Genomic DNA, 16,566 nt, shown 5'->3' with positions numbered 1-16,566 from the left:
GGCATGGCTGTGGCGCACTCTAGTTTCAATTTCATCCTTGTTAATATCTTTCCTCCACAGAAACACACAGGCTGGATGCCAAGAATAGGAGGCCATTTGCATGTGTTTGATCAACATCAAGTTCACGTTGCAAAAGATGGGGGAAGAGAAAAGAAAAAAACATTTTTGAAGGGCAGATGAAGAAGAACTCCACAATCCTTAATGCCATTTTTTGTGCATATCCAGTATTGGGCTGTAGAAAACAGAAGGTACATTTTTTTTACCATTGACTGCAAAGAGCTCTCTGTGTGTGGTTGTAAATGTTATCAGTTCTCAGAACTTCATAGAAGAGGTGCTTTTAAGATATTAGAATAAGACTCCTGAAATAATAATAAAAATTTGACAGCCGCTGTATCTTTTCACACACGTTTATTGGATTTAAAGGAAATAAAAAAGAAATGCCAAAATAGGACAGAAGAGAACTATTATGTAGGATGCGACTGTATTATGTGGCACTGGAATTTCAGCAAATATTTTGGATGATGAATGCATTCATATAAAATACGAAATGGAGTGGCGTTTTAACCCACCTTTTTCCAGTTATGTGACTTATTCAACGGCTATATGGCTTTAAGCAGAAATGCCAGCTAAATTATATTGATGTTTCTTACCTTAAAATTGAGTAAGCCCATTGCTGTTTCCACAAAAGGGAGGAAATTCATAGGTTCTACAAGCACCCGGCCTTTTAAATGGTGTGCAAATTTCTCTGTAAACTAAGCATCGCAGAGGGAAGTGATCAGTTTCGTTTTTATAAAAAAATAAAATCTATAAAATGGTACAACTATCTAAACTTTCCATTGAAGTGAAATACAAATAAACAGAGAAAACAAAGCCTGGAGTGCTGAGAGGGGGGGGAAATAAATAAAAAAGAAAACTGCCAAGCTTCCAAAGAGGTCTGTTCTCTTAGGCCTGTCTTCTTTAGAATGCCCGCATTATTGTGTATTTTGGAGTCTGAAGTTTTAGTTGCAAAAACATTTGCCTAACACCTATCACCCTGACTTAGTTAAATGCAAATCAGCAGGCTCTTAAAAACAAAGTAGTATTGATATACCTGACATTCTGTTTTGTTTCATGTCTGACACTGACAACGGCTGTGAATGTTCCCCAGCCTTCCAAACTGGGACTCACATTATTCATTATGGCACCGTCACCCTTTGTTCCAGAGGTCTTTTCTTCATAATTTTTTTTTTTAGCTTACCTAGGAAGGGCCTTTAAAAAGGAAGTTTAATTCTTTGAAGACCAAAGCTCTCCAATTTTTTCCATGAGACCAGTTCACAGCTAGCTCTGAGCTGCCGGTGGGGTAGCCCAAATTCCAAAATCTATCATCTGGAAACATTACAAAAGCTCTTGTACAGATTTTTTTTTTTCTCTCCCCCTCTCTCTCCCTTTCAAAAGAGAAGGGAGGGGGAGGAAAAGCTACCTCTGTATATTGTAAATCTATTATGTCTGTCTAGATCTAGTAATGTGTTGGGAGATAAACATATCACAGGTATGCTAAAGAAATTTTAGTCAATAAAGACAGGGGGGGAAATGCATCAATTTTATATTTAAGGAATATTTAACCATTAATGGATATCAAAGGAAAAGGGAATTTTAATCATCTCTCCATTCAGTCTCAGTTGGGTAAATCATATCTAAGAGATTTGCATAAATATAAACCATCAAAGACTTTTCATCTTCAAAGGGGGTTTCAAGACCCTATAAGCTTTGTACTGTAATCATCGCAGGTCACAACCCTGCAGGAATAAGGCTGCTATGGCAACATAAAAAACTAATGCTTAAGGCTTAGCATAATATTCTGACTAATAGAAAGGAAACTCATTTTAAAAGCTGGCAGCCTATTTACCAGAAGCTGGATTAGAGGTGTTATTTCCTCTTTTAGCTCCCCCTCCAACTTCACCCCTCCCCAAAAGAAAGGGAAATCTAATCACCGAAATCTTTAAAAAGCTTCCAACCAATTTGCAGTAACTTTACATTAAGCCCAAAATAAACCATACCTTGCTGCAATGCTGGGGGTTTTTTTGGAGGGTGAATCCTCACTGTGTGTGTGTGTGTGTGTGTGTGTGCCTGTGGTGTCGTCATTGCTGCCACAGTTGCCTGTCAAACCTTTCCACAGGCTGGTGTGCAACAGAATATATATAAGGAATTAAGAGAGAGCCTGCCATTCAAATGTATGGCGTGAAATGCAAAGGAATTGCAAGAGGGGTGGGGAAGACACTTGCAGCCCGGTCCCACCCATGTTTACGTGGCAGTAAGCCCCATTGTGTTCAGCTGGGCTTACTCCCAAGGAAAGGTGCACAAAATCACAGCACGATAATAATAAAACAAAGCCAACATATGCCTTTGTCTGGCCTTGATAATTAAAACAAAATAAAACAATTTAGCAGGTATGGTTAATTTTAAGTTGGCAACCCTTTTGTGTGCTAAGCCATTGAAAAATAAAAAACACACCCATCTGTTTGTTTGTTTATTTAAATCTTTCTTTTTAATGCATTTTATTTTGCAACTTGCAAGGGAGAGTTTTTAATCAAGCAATGTTTGCCCCCCATTTCCTCCAATTTTTTAATTGTTTTTTTTAGCACCAAATACAAAAGGCAACTAGTTGAGAAGTTTCAATTAATTTTTTTCAAAAGGAGACGATTAAATGTTTCCGGCCTGGTAAAGTGTTCATTTCAGTGAGAGGGGGTAGAGGAAAAAAGGGGGAGGGGGAAAAAAACAAAGCTCTGGGAGGGGATGAAGTAGCAGGCCTTAGCAATGCTTTCAATTCCAGTGCACACCCGATAGTGTGTGGGGAAGAATGCCCACTGTTCAGGATTTGTGGGAGAATTGTCCCATGACAAAGGAGCGAGAGTTACGCTTGTTATAGTCCAATAAGCCATGCCAGTCAAACAAGTACCCATACTAGGGACAAAAGGGAAGCAGGAGATTCTCACACAAAAGAAAACAAGTAAGCCCATCTTTTAGTTGTGCATCAGCCTCCAGGTTTTATGCTTCACATAAATAAAAATGAAGGGGAAAAAATAAACAGCAAAAAAAAAAGAGGTAGCTTTCCATTTCACTAGCCATTTAAAACAAAGCCAAAAATATCACTGAACTTGATCGGTCTCCCTAGACAGAAGACTTTAACAGAGGTAGGGGAAGTGTCGAAAGGTTGACGCTGGTTTATTTCCAGAAGGGGAAACGGTTGGAAATTAAAAATCAGAGATGAGGAAACATGGAACATGTTCCTCTTAGCATGAATTAGAAAGAAAGCCTGAAGTTCTCACATCAAGGTAAAACATATTGGGTAACACCAAAGGCTTTCGCTGGAATGGCAAGATGAATATTCATAACCAGCAAACTCCAGAAGTGTTAGTCTGCTGTACAAAATCAACAAAGAGGCCTTGTGGATCTTCCTTAGTAAAAGATCGTGCCACTTTGGAGACAGCGTTAATGAAAACAGAACTATTCTTTTTGGATGTTTCTACGTAGCTGACTTCAGTTTTCCCAGCCTCTGAAAAAGGTTGTGTTTCCTGCCCCCCACTAACATGTAATGAATTTAACAGCCGTCAATGGTAGTTCAATGTTACCCATAACGTCTTGGGTATGCAAAAACAGCCAAGAGCCTCATGGAACCTTAAAGGCTAATAGATAGGTTTAGGGTTAGATGTGGAACTAGTTAGGATAGAAACTACCAGATTTGTCTAGTTTTGTTTTTCTTTATAGACCTTCTATGGATCTCTCCCTCAGTGTTCCCCAAACTATTAAAACAGGATAAATAAGCCTTACGACTTTAGTGGTATTTTTCAGAAATAATGGTATCACTAAATAAAACTTATCCCTCCTTAACAATTTGAACAATTATAGCATAATTAGGCCCATTTCAAAGTTTTCTTAAGTAATTTGACATGCCAACCATTTACATTTCAGGTTTTTATAGGCTGAAAAGTCAGTCATGAAACGCAAGCACACCTGTCAGCAATTAAAAAGGAAGAAATAGAGAACTGGACAGGAAATAATATCTGTGCTAATTAAAAACACTAGTTAAAAGCTTCCTGTTTGTTCTTCTGGTTGCCCTAAGGAGTGACCTTTACTTTTTGTCTCCACCATAATTTTTTCATATGTTTCCTCCATCTACTTATGGTTTCCAACTTCCAGGGCATGTACGCTATACGTTTACATGACAGTCAGTGAGGTTTTACTACAATGAAAAAAACTGGTCTGATTTTAAAACATTTTTACTTTGCCTTAATGGCAGCACAGCTTATTAAAGCACTATGCTAGCCAGTTAATTCTACTTAAAAATTAAAACGTTTCACACACGTTCTGCATGTAATTTCAATCTACACCTCTTATCCTTTGAAATATGGGCCAAAATTGCTTAATATATGCAAGAGGCTTCTAGGATTAATTGATTAATTGCTTCTAGGAGTGATTTGATTGATTGATTGATTGATTGATGGTAAGGATGAGTTCAACTAGTACTGTGACTAGAGATATTTCTTACTTGCCTCATGAGCTAAATCCACAAGTCCCAAAGTCTCCTCTTTCTAAACAAAGTAGCAAAGATCTTAATCTAATGCTGAGATAGTGACGAATCCCAATTTACTCACCCATCTTATTTCTTCGACACTTTCAGTTTTTGGAAGCATCAGGCTTGTAGGGAGAACCTTGGATTGCAAAATGACCTTTATATCTTCTTCAGCAAGACCACTGGATACCGAATTGATCCTAACACACTTCTCAGTCCGACCAAACTCAAATTCTTCAAGTGCTTTCACACTAGTCGTTCTTGCTTCTGCCTAGAGTTGAGAGGGGATAAAAAGTAAAAAGAACTCTTAATTTCACATTCTACTGTACATTTATTGCAGTTTTCTGAACCTTGAGCATCTTTTAAATAATAATGAAAAGCCATTAAACTGATTCAGCGTGTTATGATTTTAATAGACCCAATGTCTTTAACATTCCATTTCTAAGTCATCATTACTAATTTTGTGGGGAAATATATACAATTACCTGACTGGAAAGAATCTAATATATACTCTGCTAACAGCACAATCCTCTGTATTTCTTCTCGGAAGTGGTCCTATTTAGTTCAATGGAACTTACTTCCAGGTAAGCATGCACAGGATTGTGGTCTGAGTTGTGTCCAAAAGGGAAAACTTAAATGTCAACATTAAGAGAATATTTCCTCCAGTATAGTTTCTTGTAAATACTAGCAATATCACTATTTGTATTTATTTATGCATTTTGTTGTATACACTCTCCTAACCTGCCCATACATGGACTTCTCTCCATCTTTCCATTAACTTATAACAGAAACGATGAAGGAAGAGCAGGATAATTGCAGGAATAAAAAATCTCCCACAAAGGGCACACATGCATTTTGCTTTTACTGAAGCAATTTGAAACAAACAAATCCAAACATATATGCTCAAACTGACACACACACAAGAAAACGTTGAAGAAAAAGTAAGCGCATCTGAACAATGTTTTCCTTCTGAATAATTGAGCAGTTGCTGAAATAAAACATTTTTATTGGGCCAGAGACAGAAATTCAGACAGACTGAAAGCAAGAAAGTGCCTGGACTCTCGACTTCCTGCCAATTTCAGTTTCAAAACACAAATTCCTTCAACTTGGCAACAGCCCTTAGCAAATTCTCATTGTCAAAATGAACACTTATCAAAAGCAATTTCATTTGTGAAGAGTTTTTTATAGTACTAATAAAACTTTAAAGCTTCTGACTGATGAATGTTTTAAAGAAAGGGGGTGGGGGAGGGGAGAGAATGGATAATGGTGTTAACAATATGCAGCCATTTGCCCCCCAAAATACTTATCAAGGAAACAGGCAAACGAAAGGGAGGAGGGAGGGAAATCATCAAAGTTAGTATCCAGAGCAAAGCCAGTCAGCGAGACAACACAAAACATTAGATTTAAACCAGACGGATGCCAATCCGACCTTGGGAGTAGAGGCAGAAGAGGCTGCAAAATGTGGTCCGAGTTAAACAGTGTGAGGAAACAGTAGCTTACAGTTGTCAGGACCGATCAGGATAAGGTCTCCAAGACCAGTTTAAGACAGCTGTATGGTGCACTGATTTACGAGACTAATAATTAGGATAAGTTTAGACAGAAGAAACCAATGGCCCCTCACCCGGTTAGTGTGACAGAGGGAGAAAGTTAATGACACTCAAAACAATCATCAGCTTGGAGCTACCACCCCTATATCCCCAAACACTGGCTTTAATATGTGCCTATCAGATGGATAGAGAATGGTAGTGCTTGTACATAGAATTAGGAGTGCAGCTCATTACGACATACTATGGCTGGGAGATGGCTCCCTTTGCTTTAAAAAACCCAGCAGCGGGGTTTCTTCCAATAAGAAAAAGCAGCACATTGTGATTTAACACTCAAATAACCCTCCCTCCAAAAAAATCTTATTGTGAGATTGCTTCTCATTTGCACCGAACATTACGTGACATCTTATTTGGCATAAGATTAGCCACATATCCTCCTCCTGAGACAAAGTATGCTCCGAAGGATAAAACATGCCCTATTTTACTTTGCTAAAAAAGCAAAACGAAACAAGAAGCCAATGCGGTTTGATCACAAGTGGTGCTGAGCCCCCAAATGATATTTTTTACAGGTGGATTTTTACAGTCTTGCTAGTGGTACCTCTGCCAAGTCTGGGACAATTCGTTTCTGCCACTGCAGTCCCCTGGGACATAGGCCACACTCTTTAGGAGTGTCCTGGTCCTCTGGAACGGCTTTTTTTGCAGGGGGAAAGCAAGACATTTTGCTCCTTGAGTCAAAAGTGGGAGTAGACTAGGCCATGAGGCCTGCACAACTCTGTTCTCAGACTGAGGAGAGCGGCAAGAGGACTTAAAAGGAACAATGAGAGGGCTGCCGCCTGAGGCATTCGCCTCACTCTGTCTAATGGTAGAGCTGGACCTAGTCATCTTTCCACTTTGGATCCAATCTATTTAAAATATTTTTAATTTTAATTAAAAAGCATGTTGCCCAATTAATTGAGGGCAATTCAGTTTAATGGAAACAATTTAACAACTAAACGCTGCAGCCCTACCAATCTGATACGCAGAAAGAATAGTTTTATATCGGGAAACATTTGATGATCAATTATTTTGGGCCCCCACCAGCAGTCAGAAGAATACAGCTCAGACCCAGGTTTACTGCCCTAGTAAGAACTACGGCCTCAGTCTGCTGTTGTGAGTAATTTTCATAAACCAAATATGTACATCCTCTGCTACATACCTCAAAATAACCAGCCAGCAATCAAGTTACTCTCCTACTCCATATTTCAGAAGAAAAATGTGTTACTGTGAGAGATTATACGCTCTTGCCATCTGTTGGGTGGATAATAGATTTTCATAGAAACATTATATTTTAGCTCTGTCCATTTAAAGAAAATTATTATTCCTTAGCAACAAGTCCCACTATCACTTTATCAGATGCAACTTTATGTGATTTACAAAATGTTTTTAAGCTCTAACCATAAGATTACACCGCTTCACAAGTTTGAGGATTTCAAAAGCTCCAGGTATGTTCAGCCTACATTCCTTTTTGTTATCTCCCCCTATAGATCACTCTGCATGGAGCGACTCATATGAAATGAACTTGAGAAATTCCATAGGGGGAGGCTTGAGGCTAGATCCTTCCATGTGTCATGGCTCCAAAAACTACTTGGTCATTGGTCTTCCATTGTAAACCTGAATTGGAACTGAGTTTCCACACCATCAGGAGTTTGGAATCCCCCCTGCCCAATGTGTACCTTCTAAGGTGTTTTGTCCATACAAGGGTTGAGGTTTAGCTGCTGTGGACGAGGGTGATTTGAAGCTCTTTGCCTGATTTACCAATGTGGTGAACATCTTTTCATGGTCCTGCTAAAATTTTTGAAATTATCTCTGCTGTTTCTTTCTATTTAAGTGAAATAGAGGTATAGCACTATAACACGACAATACTATTTTTTTTGTATTATGGTGTTACAGTGTCTAATAGTAATAGTAATTTATTTCTATGCCGTCCATTTGGCTGGGTTTCCCAGTCATAAGCATGCGATAAAACAACAACAAGAATTAGGGAAAGTTTCTGATCACTGCCATTATTATTATTATTATTATGAATACCCCGCCCATCTGGCTAGGTTTCCCCAGCCACTCTGGGCAGCTCCCAATACAATATTAAAAACACGATAAAACATCAAACATTAAAAACTTTCATAAACAGGGCTGCCTTCATGTGTTTTCTGAAAGTCAGGTAGTTATATATTTCCTTGACATCAGATGGGAGGGCATTCCACAGCACGGGCGCGACTACTGAAAAGGCCCTCTGCCTGGTTCTGCCATCTTAGCAATATAGTTAAAGGTAGTTAACAATTTTTTTTGTATACATCATTTCAAAAATATAACACCATGGGTGAGATTGAATTATTATTATTATTAATTAAATGTATATGCTGCCAATCGTCAAAAGGCCGCAGAGTGGATTACAAAACGGAACACAAATGTCAATATGTAACAGAATATCTATACGGTATCAAAATCAAAACAGTTATATAAGTACAATTACAATAACGAGAAATGCATAATAAAAGACTTTCTCATAATAGCATCGTCATAAAAAAATATAGGAGAAGAAAATCAGCAGCAGCAGCAGCCAGCGTAACAGGCATAACCGCAAAAAATGGTTTGGAGGGGTTGTGGAACCCCCCAAAACAGCATGCAGGTGGAGAATATGACTAATAGGAGAATTGTTTGAATGACAAGCTGAAAAACTTATGCTGATGGAACAATTGCCACACTGAATTTTCCCCTATAGATTTATGGTGTAATAGCTATACCCCCCCCCTCTCTCTCTGCCATTTTAGTGCTATTTAAACAATTGATTAAAAAATAATGAACAAGTTCATAATGAGAAACCCTCTGGAACAGGGTGCTGTGTTTTAATAGGGTCATTTTCATGGCAGGTCACTTTCCTACATCAAATTGCTCTTTAAAAAAAGATGGCAGATCAGTGCAAGAGGCATCTATACCTGCAGACATTGTGCTGCTCTTCCATTCTTAAAAAAGATGAGAGTTTCGGCATTCTGAAAAAAGTTGGAAGAACCACGTGGAAAACGCAAGACACACGCAGGTGTCTCGTATAAAAAGAGAGTTAATGAAAGAATGATGGTTCTGCATTTATTGATGACACAATTCTGCTGCCAAAGTTTATGCTACTGTTTTATTGGGTATCTTTTCTGAATTATTGTACAGTGGTACCTCGGGTTAATAACTTAATTTGTTCTGGAGTTCTGTTCTTAACCTGAAACTGTTCTTAACCTGAAGCACCACTTTAGCTAATGGGGCCTCTCGCCGCCGCACGATTTCTGTTCTCATCCTGAAGCAAAGTTCTTAACCCGAGGTACTATTTCTGGGTTAGCGGAGTCTGGAACCTGAAGCATATGTAACCTGAAGCGTCTGTAACCCGAGGTACCACTGTATAGTTTTTGTTGCAATGTATTTTTTCCCTGATTTTCAAATCAAATATCCTTTATTAGGCATAATACACCACACATGAACTAACAAGCATCATATACAGACTGTATAAAATAAGGGCTTAGCGAACACAGTTTATCCCAGTCTTTTCCTGATTTTATGTTATGTTTATTGCTTATGCTTTTAAAATTTTGCAAGCCACTTAGAGGCTCAAAAATGAATAACAGTAATAGTATTAGTAGCAGTACAGTGGTACCTCGGTTAAGTACTTAATTCGTTCCGGAGGTCCGTACTTAACCTGAAACTGTTCTTAACCTGAAGCACCACTTTAGCTAATGGGGCCTCCTGCTGCTGCCGCGCCGCCGGAGCACAATTTCTGTTCTCATCCTGAAGCAAAGTTCTTAACCCGAGGTACTATTTCTGGGTTAGCAGAGTCTGTAACCTGAAGTGTCTGTAACCCGAGGTACCACTGTAGTAAGAATAAATTCCATACTAAACACTCACTATGCATGCACCCTTTAATATAAAGATATTTGAAACTCTCAGCTAAAAAGAGAACAGTAGCCAACCTGATGCCTTCAATTCCTATCAAACCTGAAGGTCAGGGATGATGGGAGTTACAGTCTGGAGGGCACCACGTTCACTAATCTGGATAAGAAAATGTGCTCATCAACTGCTTCATTGTCAGAACATTGCTTAGAGTAGAGGGGTCTTCAGCATCTGTCACTGTAGGGAGTATAACTGAAGCATCCTTCATAGAATGCTAATAGTGAGGACTGCATCTTTCCCAACCCCCTCAAAGACACCAAAGGAAAATATTCCAATGCCTGTACTGTATAGCTACAGTTTATTTTTCCAGTCAGGGGGAAATGCAGAATATACTCTAAGGCAGGTATACTCAAGCTTTTTTCTCTAGGCCACACTTTCAGAATAAAAATTTGCGCATGCCACACCAATTTTTCATACATTTTGCAAAAATATATAAATCTTGTGGGAAAATTAAAATGGAAGGAGCAAAGGTTAAACAATGCATGATTAAATGGGCAATTTCTTGTGTGTGTTATACAATACAGATATAAGAGTGGGAACATATGTTGAGTAAGGGGCTAAAATTTAAATTGTGTTACAATCTTAAAGATAATTTTTGTAAAACGATGTATCGGTCTTTAAGTCCTGAGAAACTATTCAGGAATTTGCTGGAAATGTTTGCTGGAAATGCCAAGAACATGAAGGGACTTTTTATCATGCTTTGTCAACATGTAAAAAAGGCTAAAAAATATTGGATACAAATACAGCAGATTTTAAAGGTTAATACAGTTGTACCTTGGTTCTCGAATTTAATCCGTTCCGGGAGTCCGTTCGACTCCTGAAACGGTTCAAAAACCAAGGTGTGGCTTCTGAATGGCTGCAGGAGCTTCCTGCAGCCGATCAGAAGCTGCAGAAGCCATGTCAAACATTCAGATTCTAAAAAAAGTTCACAAACCAGAACACTCACTTCTGGGTTTGCGATATTTGGGAGCCAATTTGTTTGACAACTAAGGCGTTCGACCACCAAGGTACCACTGTATTCAACTGAAGGCAGGGTTAATGGGCATACAGTTAGAAAAGGACTATGGAAGATTACTCCAGTACATGACTACAGTGCCAACACCGCAACATGCACAAAAATGGAAAGATACAGCCCTACCCACTACAGAAGAATGGCTGATAAAATTATTGGATCTGGCTGAGGTGGCAAAGTTAACATGTTTAATTAGAGAAAAATTATTACTGACATTTGTCAAGGGCTGGAAATTTATCATGGACGTTTTGTGTTAGAGAGAAAATGAACAGGCAATATCAGGATTTGAAGACTGAACATAGAATGGTTGGATTTTAACGGATGAATATTACGTGCCACTGCAGAACAGAGAGCTGGAAGTCCTTTTACTTTTTTTTACTCTTTTCAAATTTTCTTTACTTTCTCCTTTCTCCCCCTCCTTTTCTTGCTGTATCTTCTTTCTGACTTTGTTCTTTTATAGGCTAAGTAGTTATTTTATCTTAGTACAGTAGTACCTCAACTTATGCGCACCTCTGGTTAGGTATCCTTCGGGATACGCACACGGCAAACCCGGAAGTATTTTTCCAGGTTTTGCTGTGCGCATATGCGCAGAAGCGCTCTACCGTGCCGTGCGCATGTGCAGAACAGGCACCTCCAGTTGTGAAAACCTTGGGATCCGACTGGAGCTCTGGAATGGATCCCATCTGCAACCGGAGGTACCACTGTATATTATATAAAATATATTTTGTAATGGGTTTGTATAGCTATGAATAAGTATCAATAAATAAATTAAAAAGGATACACTGGAAAACAAAAATAAACAACTCCTAGCAGTGCTTGAGAAATAACACAGAACACAACTACTTTATAATATATGATCATGGGATCTCAAGAAAGTATAAAACCATGCAGCTACATAATAACATTAATCCTTCCCAAAATATAATTATAAGTGAGCCTCTTACATATGTACCTTTGGTATGCATACAAGCTGAATAAGAGGTGTGAGCTTGCATTTGTCGGGTAGTCTCATTTATATTAGGTCTAATCTGAGACAATATGTCATGAAGAATTGTAGAAGAATAGCCAATGCTCTTGAAGAGAGGTATGGATACTGTTTCTGGTTCTATGTAATTTCTTAAAAATAAAAAAGCCTAGACTATTACTCTACTACACTGAAATGTTTAAATGCTTCTTTGCTTGTCTTTCAGTCTTTCTTCCACACTTGCATACCCTCCAACATGTCTCTGGTGAAAATAGGGATGTCAATAATAATAATAATAATAATAATATTAATAATAATAATAATTTATATCCCACCCATGTGACTGGGTTGCTGCAGCCACTGTGGGCAGCTTCCAACATATATAAAAACGTAAAAAGAAGAAGAAGAAAGAGAAACATTAGAAAACTTCCCTATGCGGGGCTGCCTTCAAAGGTCTAAAGGTTGTATAGTTACTTATCACTTTGGCTTGGGGGTCACATAACTCCATACCCTCCAACATTTCTCCAATGAAAATAGGACACCCTGAGGAAAAGCAGGAAATTCTGGGATCAAATTAGAAACTGGGACTGCTTCTGTTAATCCAGGACTATCCCTGGGAAATAGGGATGCTTGCAGATTCTGCATTTGCCATCTTTTGCTGATACACCAGTGTCTCGCCACGCTCTTTGAGAACCACTGATCTAAGGCCTATTGATACTCTGGCTTAGAAGACACTTGTAGCTGCCTTATACACGTGTTGCTTCTTCTCCCACCACTTCCCAGCTCCTCCTCGCCCAGTCCACTGCTGGGGACAGCTGCTTTGCAGTATGCATTGTAACTCTGATGATGATTTGAGCAGCTGCAGTGTTTTGCATTGGGTTGGATCCTTAATATGTAGGCCTTGATTCTGAGCACATTTACAAAGCAAAGTCAGTGGGGCTTATTTCCCAGTAAATGTGTTTAGGATTAGGACGCCAGGAATGAACTGCTAGAAAACCGAGAGAAGTTCTTAACACAAAGGCTTTTTGAGTTTGCTCACAAGCATGCGACTGGAAGGACAAGCTTCTCAGCGCAGCAAGAAAATAACCCCGAGTTCTTTGCACAAAGGGTGAGACACAGATGTAAACGATAAAAAAAACCAAAACATTTCCCTCTAATTTTTACAGTTGCCAAGCTTTTGTGTCAACTTGTTTGTTATTTATTTTCCACTTACTGTATTTACTGTATTCCATTTCTATCCCTCTCTTATTCCCTGATGAAACCCATCACAGTCAACATGGAGTTTATGGTCTTCCACCCGGGCACTGAACAGTCCAGACCCAGATCTGCTTAGCTTCAGCAAAGAGGCCTTACCGCACTATTTAAGACCATTCTATTAAACTTAAGACTAAGTGCTACGCAATGGAGCAATTTAAAATTTGCCTATACTTAAATGAATCCATGTATACAAAAGAACAATGATCTTTCCCCTTTAAAACACTGAAGAAGTAACAGGAAATTATAGCAGCGCATCTTGTAGGACCATTATTACAAGGGCAACGAAGGAATTGCTAAATGAGAGCTTCAGCTTTTGCCAAAGTTACTCAGGAGATTCTGATTTTGCCAGTGGCTTGCTTGCACACAAAACCGGCCAAATAGAGAAAAGCATGTTGTACACGCAGAGAGCTCTTACTGCAATAAGACACTATTAGCATTATCTTATCCACACACAAGTTTCGGGTTTAAACCAGAATCAATTAAACCAGAGCTTTATACTCAGACCTTACTCTGAAAAATGTTACCTGCCTCCCATTCTATAGTCAATTAAGAACCCTTACCAGGACAGCTAGAATATATTTTATAGTTAGAAGAACTGTAAATTCTCCAAACAGCTTCATAGTGCTTCATCTAGCAGGTCAAATGACTGCAAGTTTAATTAATTGGGATGAGCCTATGAAAATCATCATCCTGGTTCCATACTCTATAAATGTGGAGATTGATGGCAAAGAAAATGTGAAGTATGTACATTCATCAGCACAATGTTTACTTATAATCTGTTTGAGGGGATCCTTAAAATGCAAATTAATACCAATAATCATATTAATTCCCTCATTTTAATACCTAACTCTGAATTGATGAGAAGCTTGGGTGCCCTGTGAGGTCTGTTACTAAATGGGGGGGGGGGACGCTGTGATTTTGGCCACATCGGCACTGCTGATAAATCAAGCATCGCTACAACGAACAGACACTGAAATTAAAAAAGGGAATATGCGTGCAGTTGGTTCAACTGGCATCCATTAAAGTTAATAACTAATCATCTTCACAAGTTACCAGCTCTGAATTATCAAATCTGCAAAGAAAACAACATCCGTCCACTTTTACACTCCAGTGGAAGAGGTGGTCCCTCGCAGCGGGGCAGCAGAGACTCGCCATCTGGAGAATAAATCGAGTGTGAAGTACAGTATAGCTTGGGACCAAGCTCCGTGGCAGCAGCTCAGCAGTTAGTTCATTAGTTCCAAACTTCTAGGGATTAGAGTAGTCTCAATTCTACTGTCGGATAGGATAAGACAGAATGCAAGATTGGGGGGGAAGTAACTGACAACTAAGACGGAGCCCCTTAGACTCATTTATAAAACTATAAAGGATAAAAAATCCTAAACAAATGCCGGCAATGCACAAATGCATTATTATCAAGTCCAAATGTCTGAATTAGCATTTTGTAAAAATAAAACAAAACAGCAATGTAGTATGAGAGGACTGGTGTAGAACTGTAAAGGGAAATACAAACCATAATCGTCATAAAGAAATGACTTGATAAAGATGTCTTTATTGAGAATTGTTTTCTGGACTTGGAACAAAAGGAGTATAGTCTCGTTTTCTGCTCTTGGATATATCACCCCGATACTTATGATTTGCCCCGCCTCACAGATGCTACAACAAAAAAGTGCCTTTATAAATACACCGTTATGTATTTGAGTTGTCTTTTCACAGGTGCTTTTCCTTCTCAACTAGAGTCTGTTGCTTTTTTTTACTATATAAAATCAATTTGCAGGGGGAAATCCAAAAGACCATTCTATTCTTCTATTGCTGTGTAACGAAAATGAGAGAAGACATGCATGTGCAAATGAACGAAGAACAATGTTGGTCTGCACCATGTGGCTTTTGCAAGGCTGAACGCAATAAGCACCATAAAGCCCTGGACAAATTAAAAGTGCTAAAAATAATAAAGCAACGTGGATTTAAAATCTAATTTTGTTGGGGTACTTAAGGACCAATTGCTGTACAAAGCACCACCCCAAGACTGGTTAATTACAGTACCTTTCAATTCATGTAATGTTAAAAATCTGATCTAGTACTGTGGCAAGCAGATTGTAGCTTCTGCCTGATAGTTAAGGGTAACTCCATATATTTCACATGGCAGTAGAAAATTAATTACTGTAGTCACAGCCAGAGTTAGCTGTTTTGTGACAGTACTGACATGATAAAACATGCAATTATGATTTAATGTTAGTCCCCTGTAGTGGTTTGTTTATGCAGCCTGACATTGCTGATGCTTTTGTCTCTTGTCTGTACCGGGTGCCACCATACCCTGGGCTTCAGTTTTCCTTTGTCAAAGTCAGCCTACATATTTCCTAAGGAGGGTCATTACTCTGGCAGGATTAGTTTGTGCCAAAGAGAGAACTTGGAACTTCTTTTACAAGCTGTTCCCCTTCCCCAGAAATCCCCTTCCCCAGAAACAGGCTAGGCCGGGTCATTTTGTTTCAGGTTCTCAGGATTCAACCAGGACAGATAATCGCTATTACTGCCAAAAGATACTAAATAGAAGGGAGAATCAATGAGGAACAATTTGTCTATAAATTTCTTCTGGAAAAACGGAGCGAAACAGAGTTTGTGATGGTTATTTCCTATCCTCCCTGTTATTCCAAACTGGAGACCTTGCCCCAATGGAATGAATATATATACACACACACACACACACACACACACACACACACAGAGTGGTGCCCCGCAAGACGAATGCCTCGCAAGACAGAAAACTCACTAGACGAAAGAGTTTTCTGTTTTGGAGGTGCTTCGCAAAACGAATTTCCTATGGGCTTGCTTTGCAAGACGAAAATGTATTGCGAGTTCCTGCGGTTCCCCCCCCCTTTCCCCCCTTTTTCTAAGCCGCTAAGCCGCTTATCCGCTAAGCCAATAAGCCGCTAAAATGCTAATAGCGCTAATCCGCTAAGCCGTCAATGGGCTTGCTTCGCAAGACGAAAAAACCGCTAGACGAAGAGACTCGCGGAACGGATTCTTTTCGTCTTGCGAGGCACCACTGTGTGTGTGTGTATATATATGTATATATATATGTGTGTGTGTGTGTGTGTGTGTGTGTATATATATATATATATATATATATATATATTCTCCTCATTATTCCTGCAAACAATTGAATTACAGTGGTTCCTTGGGTTACAGATGCTTCAGGTTACAGACTCCGCTAACCCAGAAATAGTACCTCGGGTTAAGAACTTTGCTTCAGGATGAGAACAGAAATCGCGAGGCGGTG

The 16,566-nt window shown here is 39.0% G+C and overlaps 1 protein-coding gene and 1 long non-coding RNA gene across 7 annotated transcripts in view; one reads left to right on the top strand and one right to left on the bottom strand.

Moving 5' to 3' along the window:
- The window catches only part of LOC310843002, a 38,031-nt gene extending 33,075 nt beyond the window's left edge, over positions 1–4,956 (top strand). For 2 of the 3 annotated variants that reach the window (XR_014563440.1, XR_014563441.1), the window contains exon 2: positions 61–389. This is a non-coding gene — a long non-coding RNA (uncharacterized lncRNA). Of the gene's footprint in view, positions 1–60 lie in introns of all 3 variants that reach the window. The other variant, XR_014563439.1, reaches the window with a different exon arrangement.
- Positions 1–16,566, bottom strand: part of CLYBL (citramalyl-CoA lyase) — a 187,056-nt gene that overhangs the window by 25,378 nt on the left and 145,112 nt on the right. For all 4 annotated transcript variants that reach the window (XM_083735339.1, XM_083735340.1, XM_083735341.1 and 1 more), the window contains exons 3-4: positions 4,632–4,820; positions 651–752 (exon numbers count right to left, since the gene is read on the bottom strand). In XM_083735339.1, the coding sequence (XP_083591465.1) occupies positions 651–752; positions 4,632–4,820 (291 nt within the window). The remainder of the gene's footprint in view (positions 1–650; positions 753–4,631; positions 4,821–16,566) is intronic.

This window comes from Podarcis gaigeae (assembly GCF_964106915.1).
Source record: "Podarcis gaigeae genome assembly, chromosome: 4".
Classification (NCBI taxonomy): domain Eukaryota; kingdom Metazoa; phylum Chordata; class Lepidosauria; order Squamata; family Lacertidae; genus Podarcis; species Podarcis gaigeae.
This window is presented reverse-complemented; position numbering and strand designations above follow the sequence as displayed.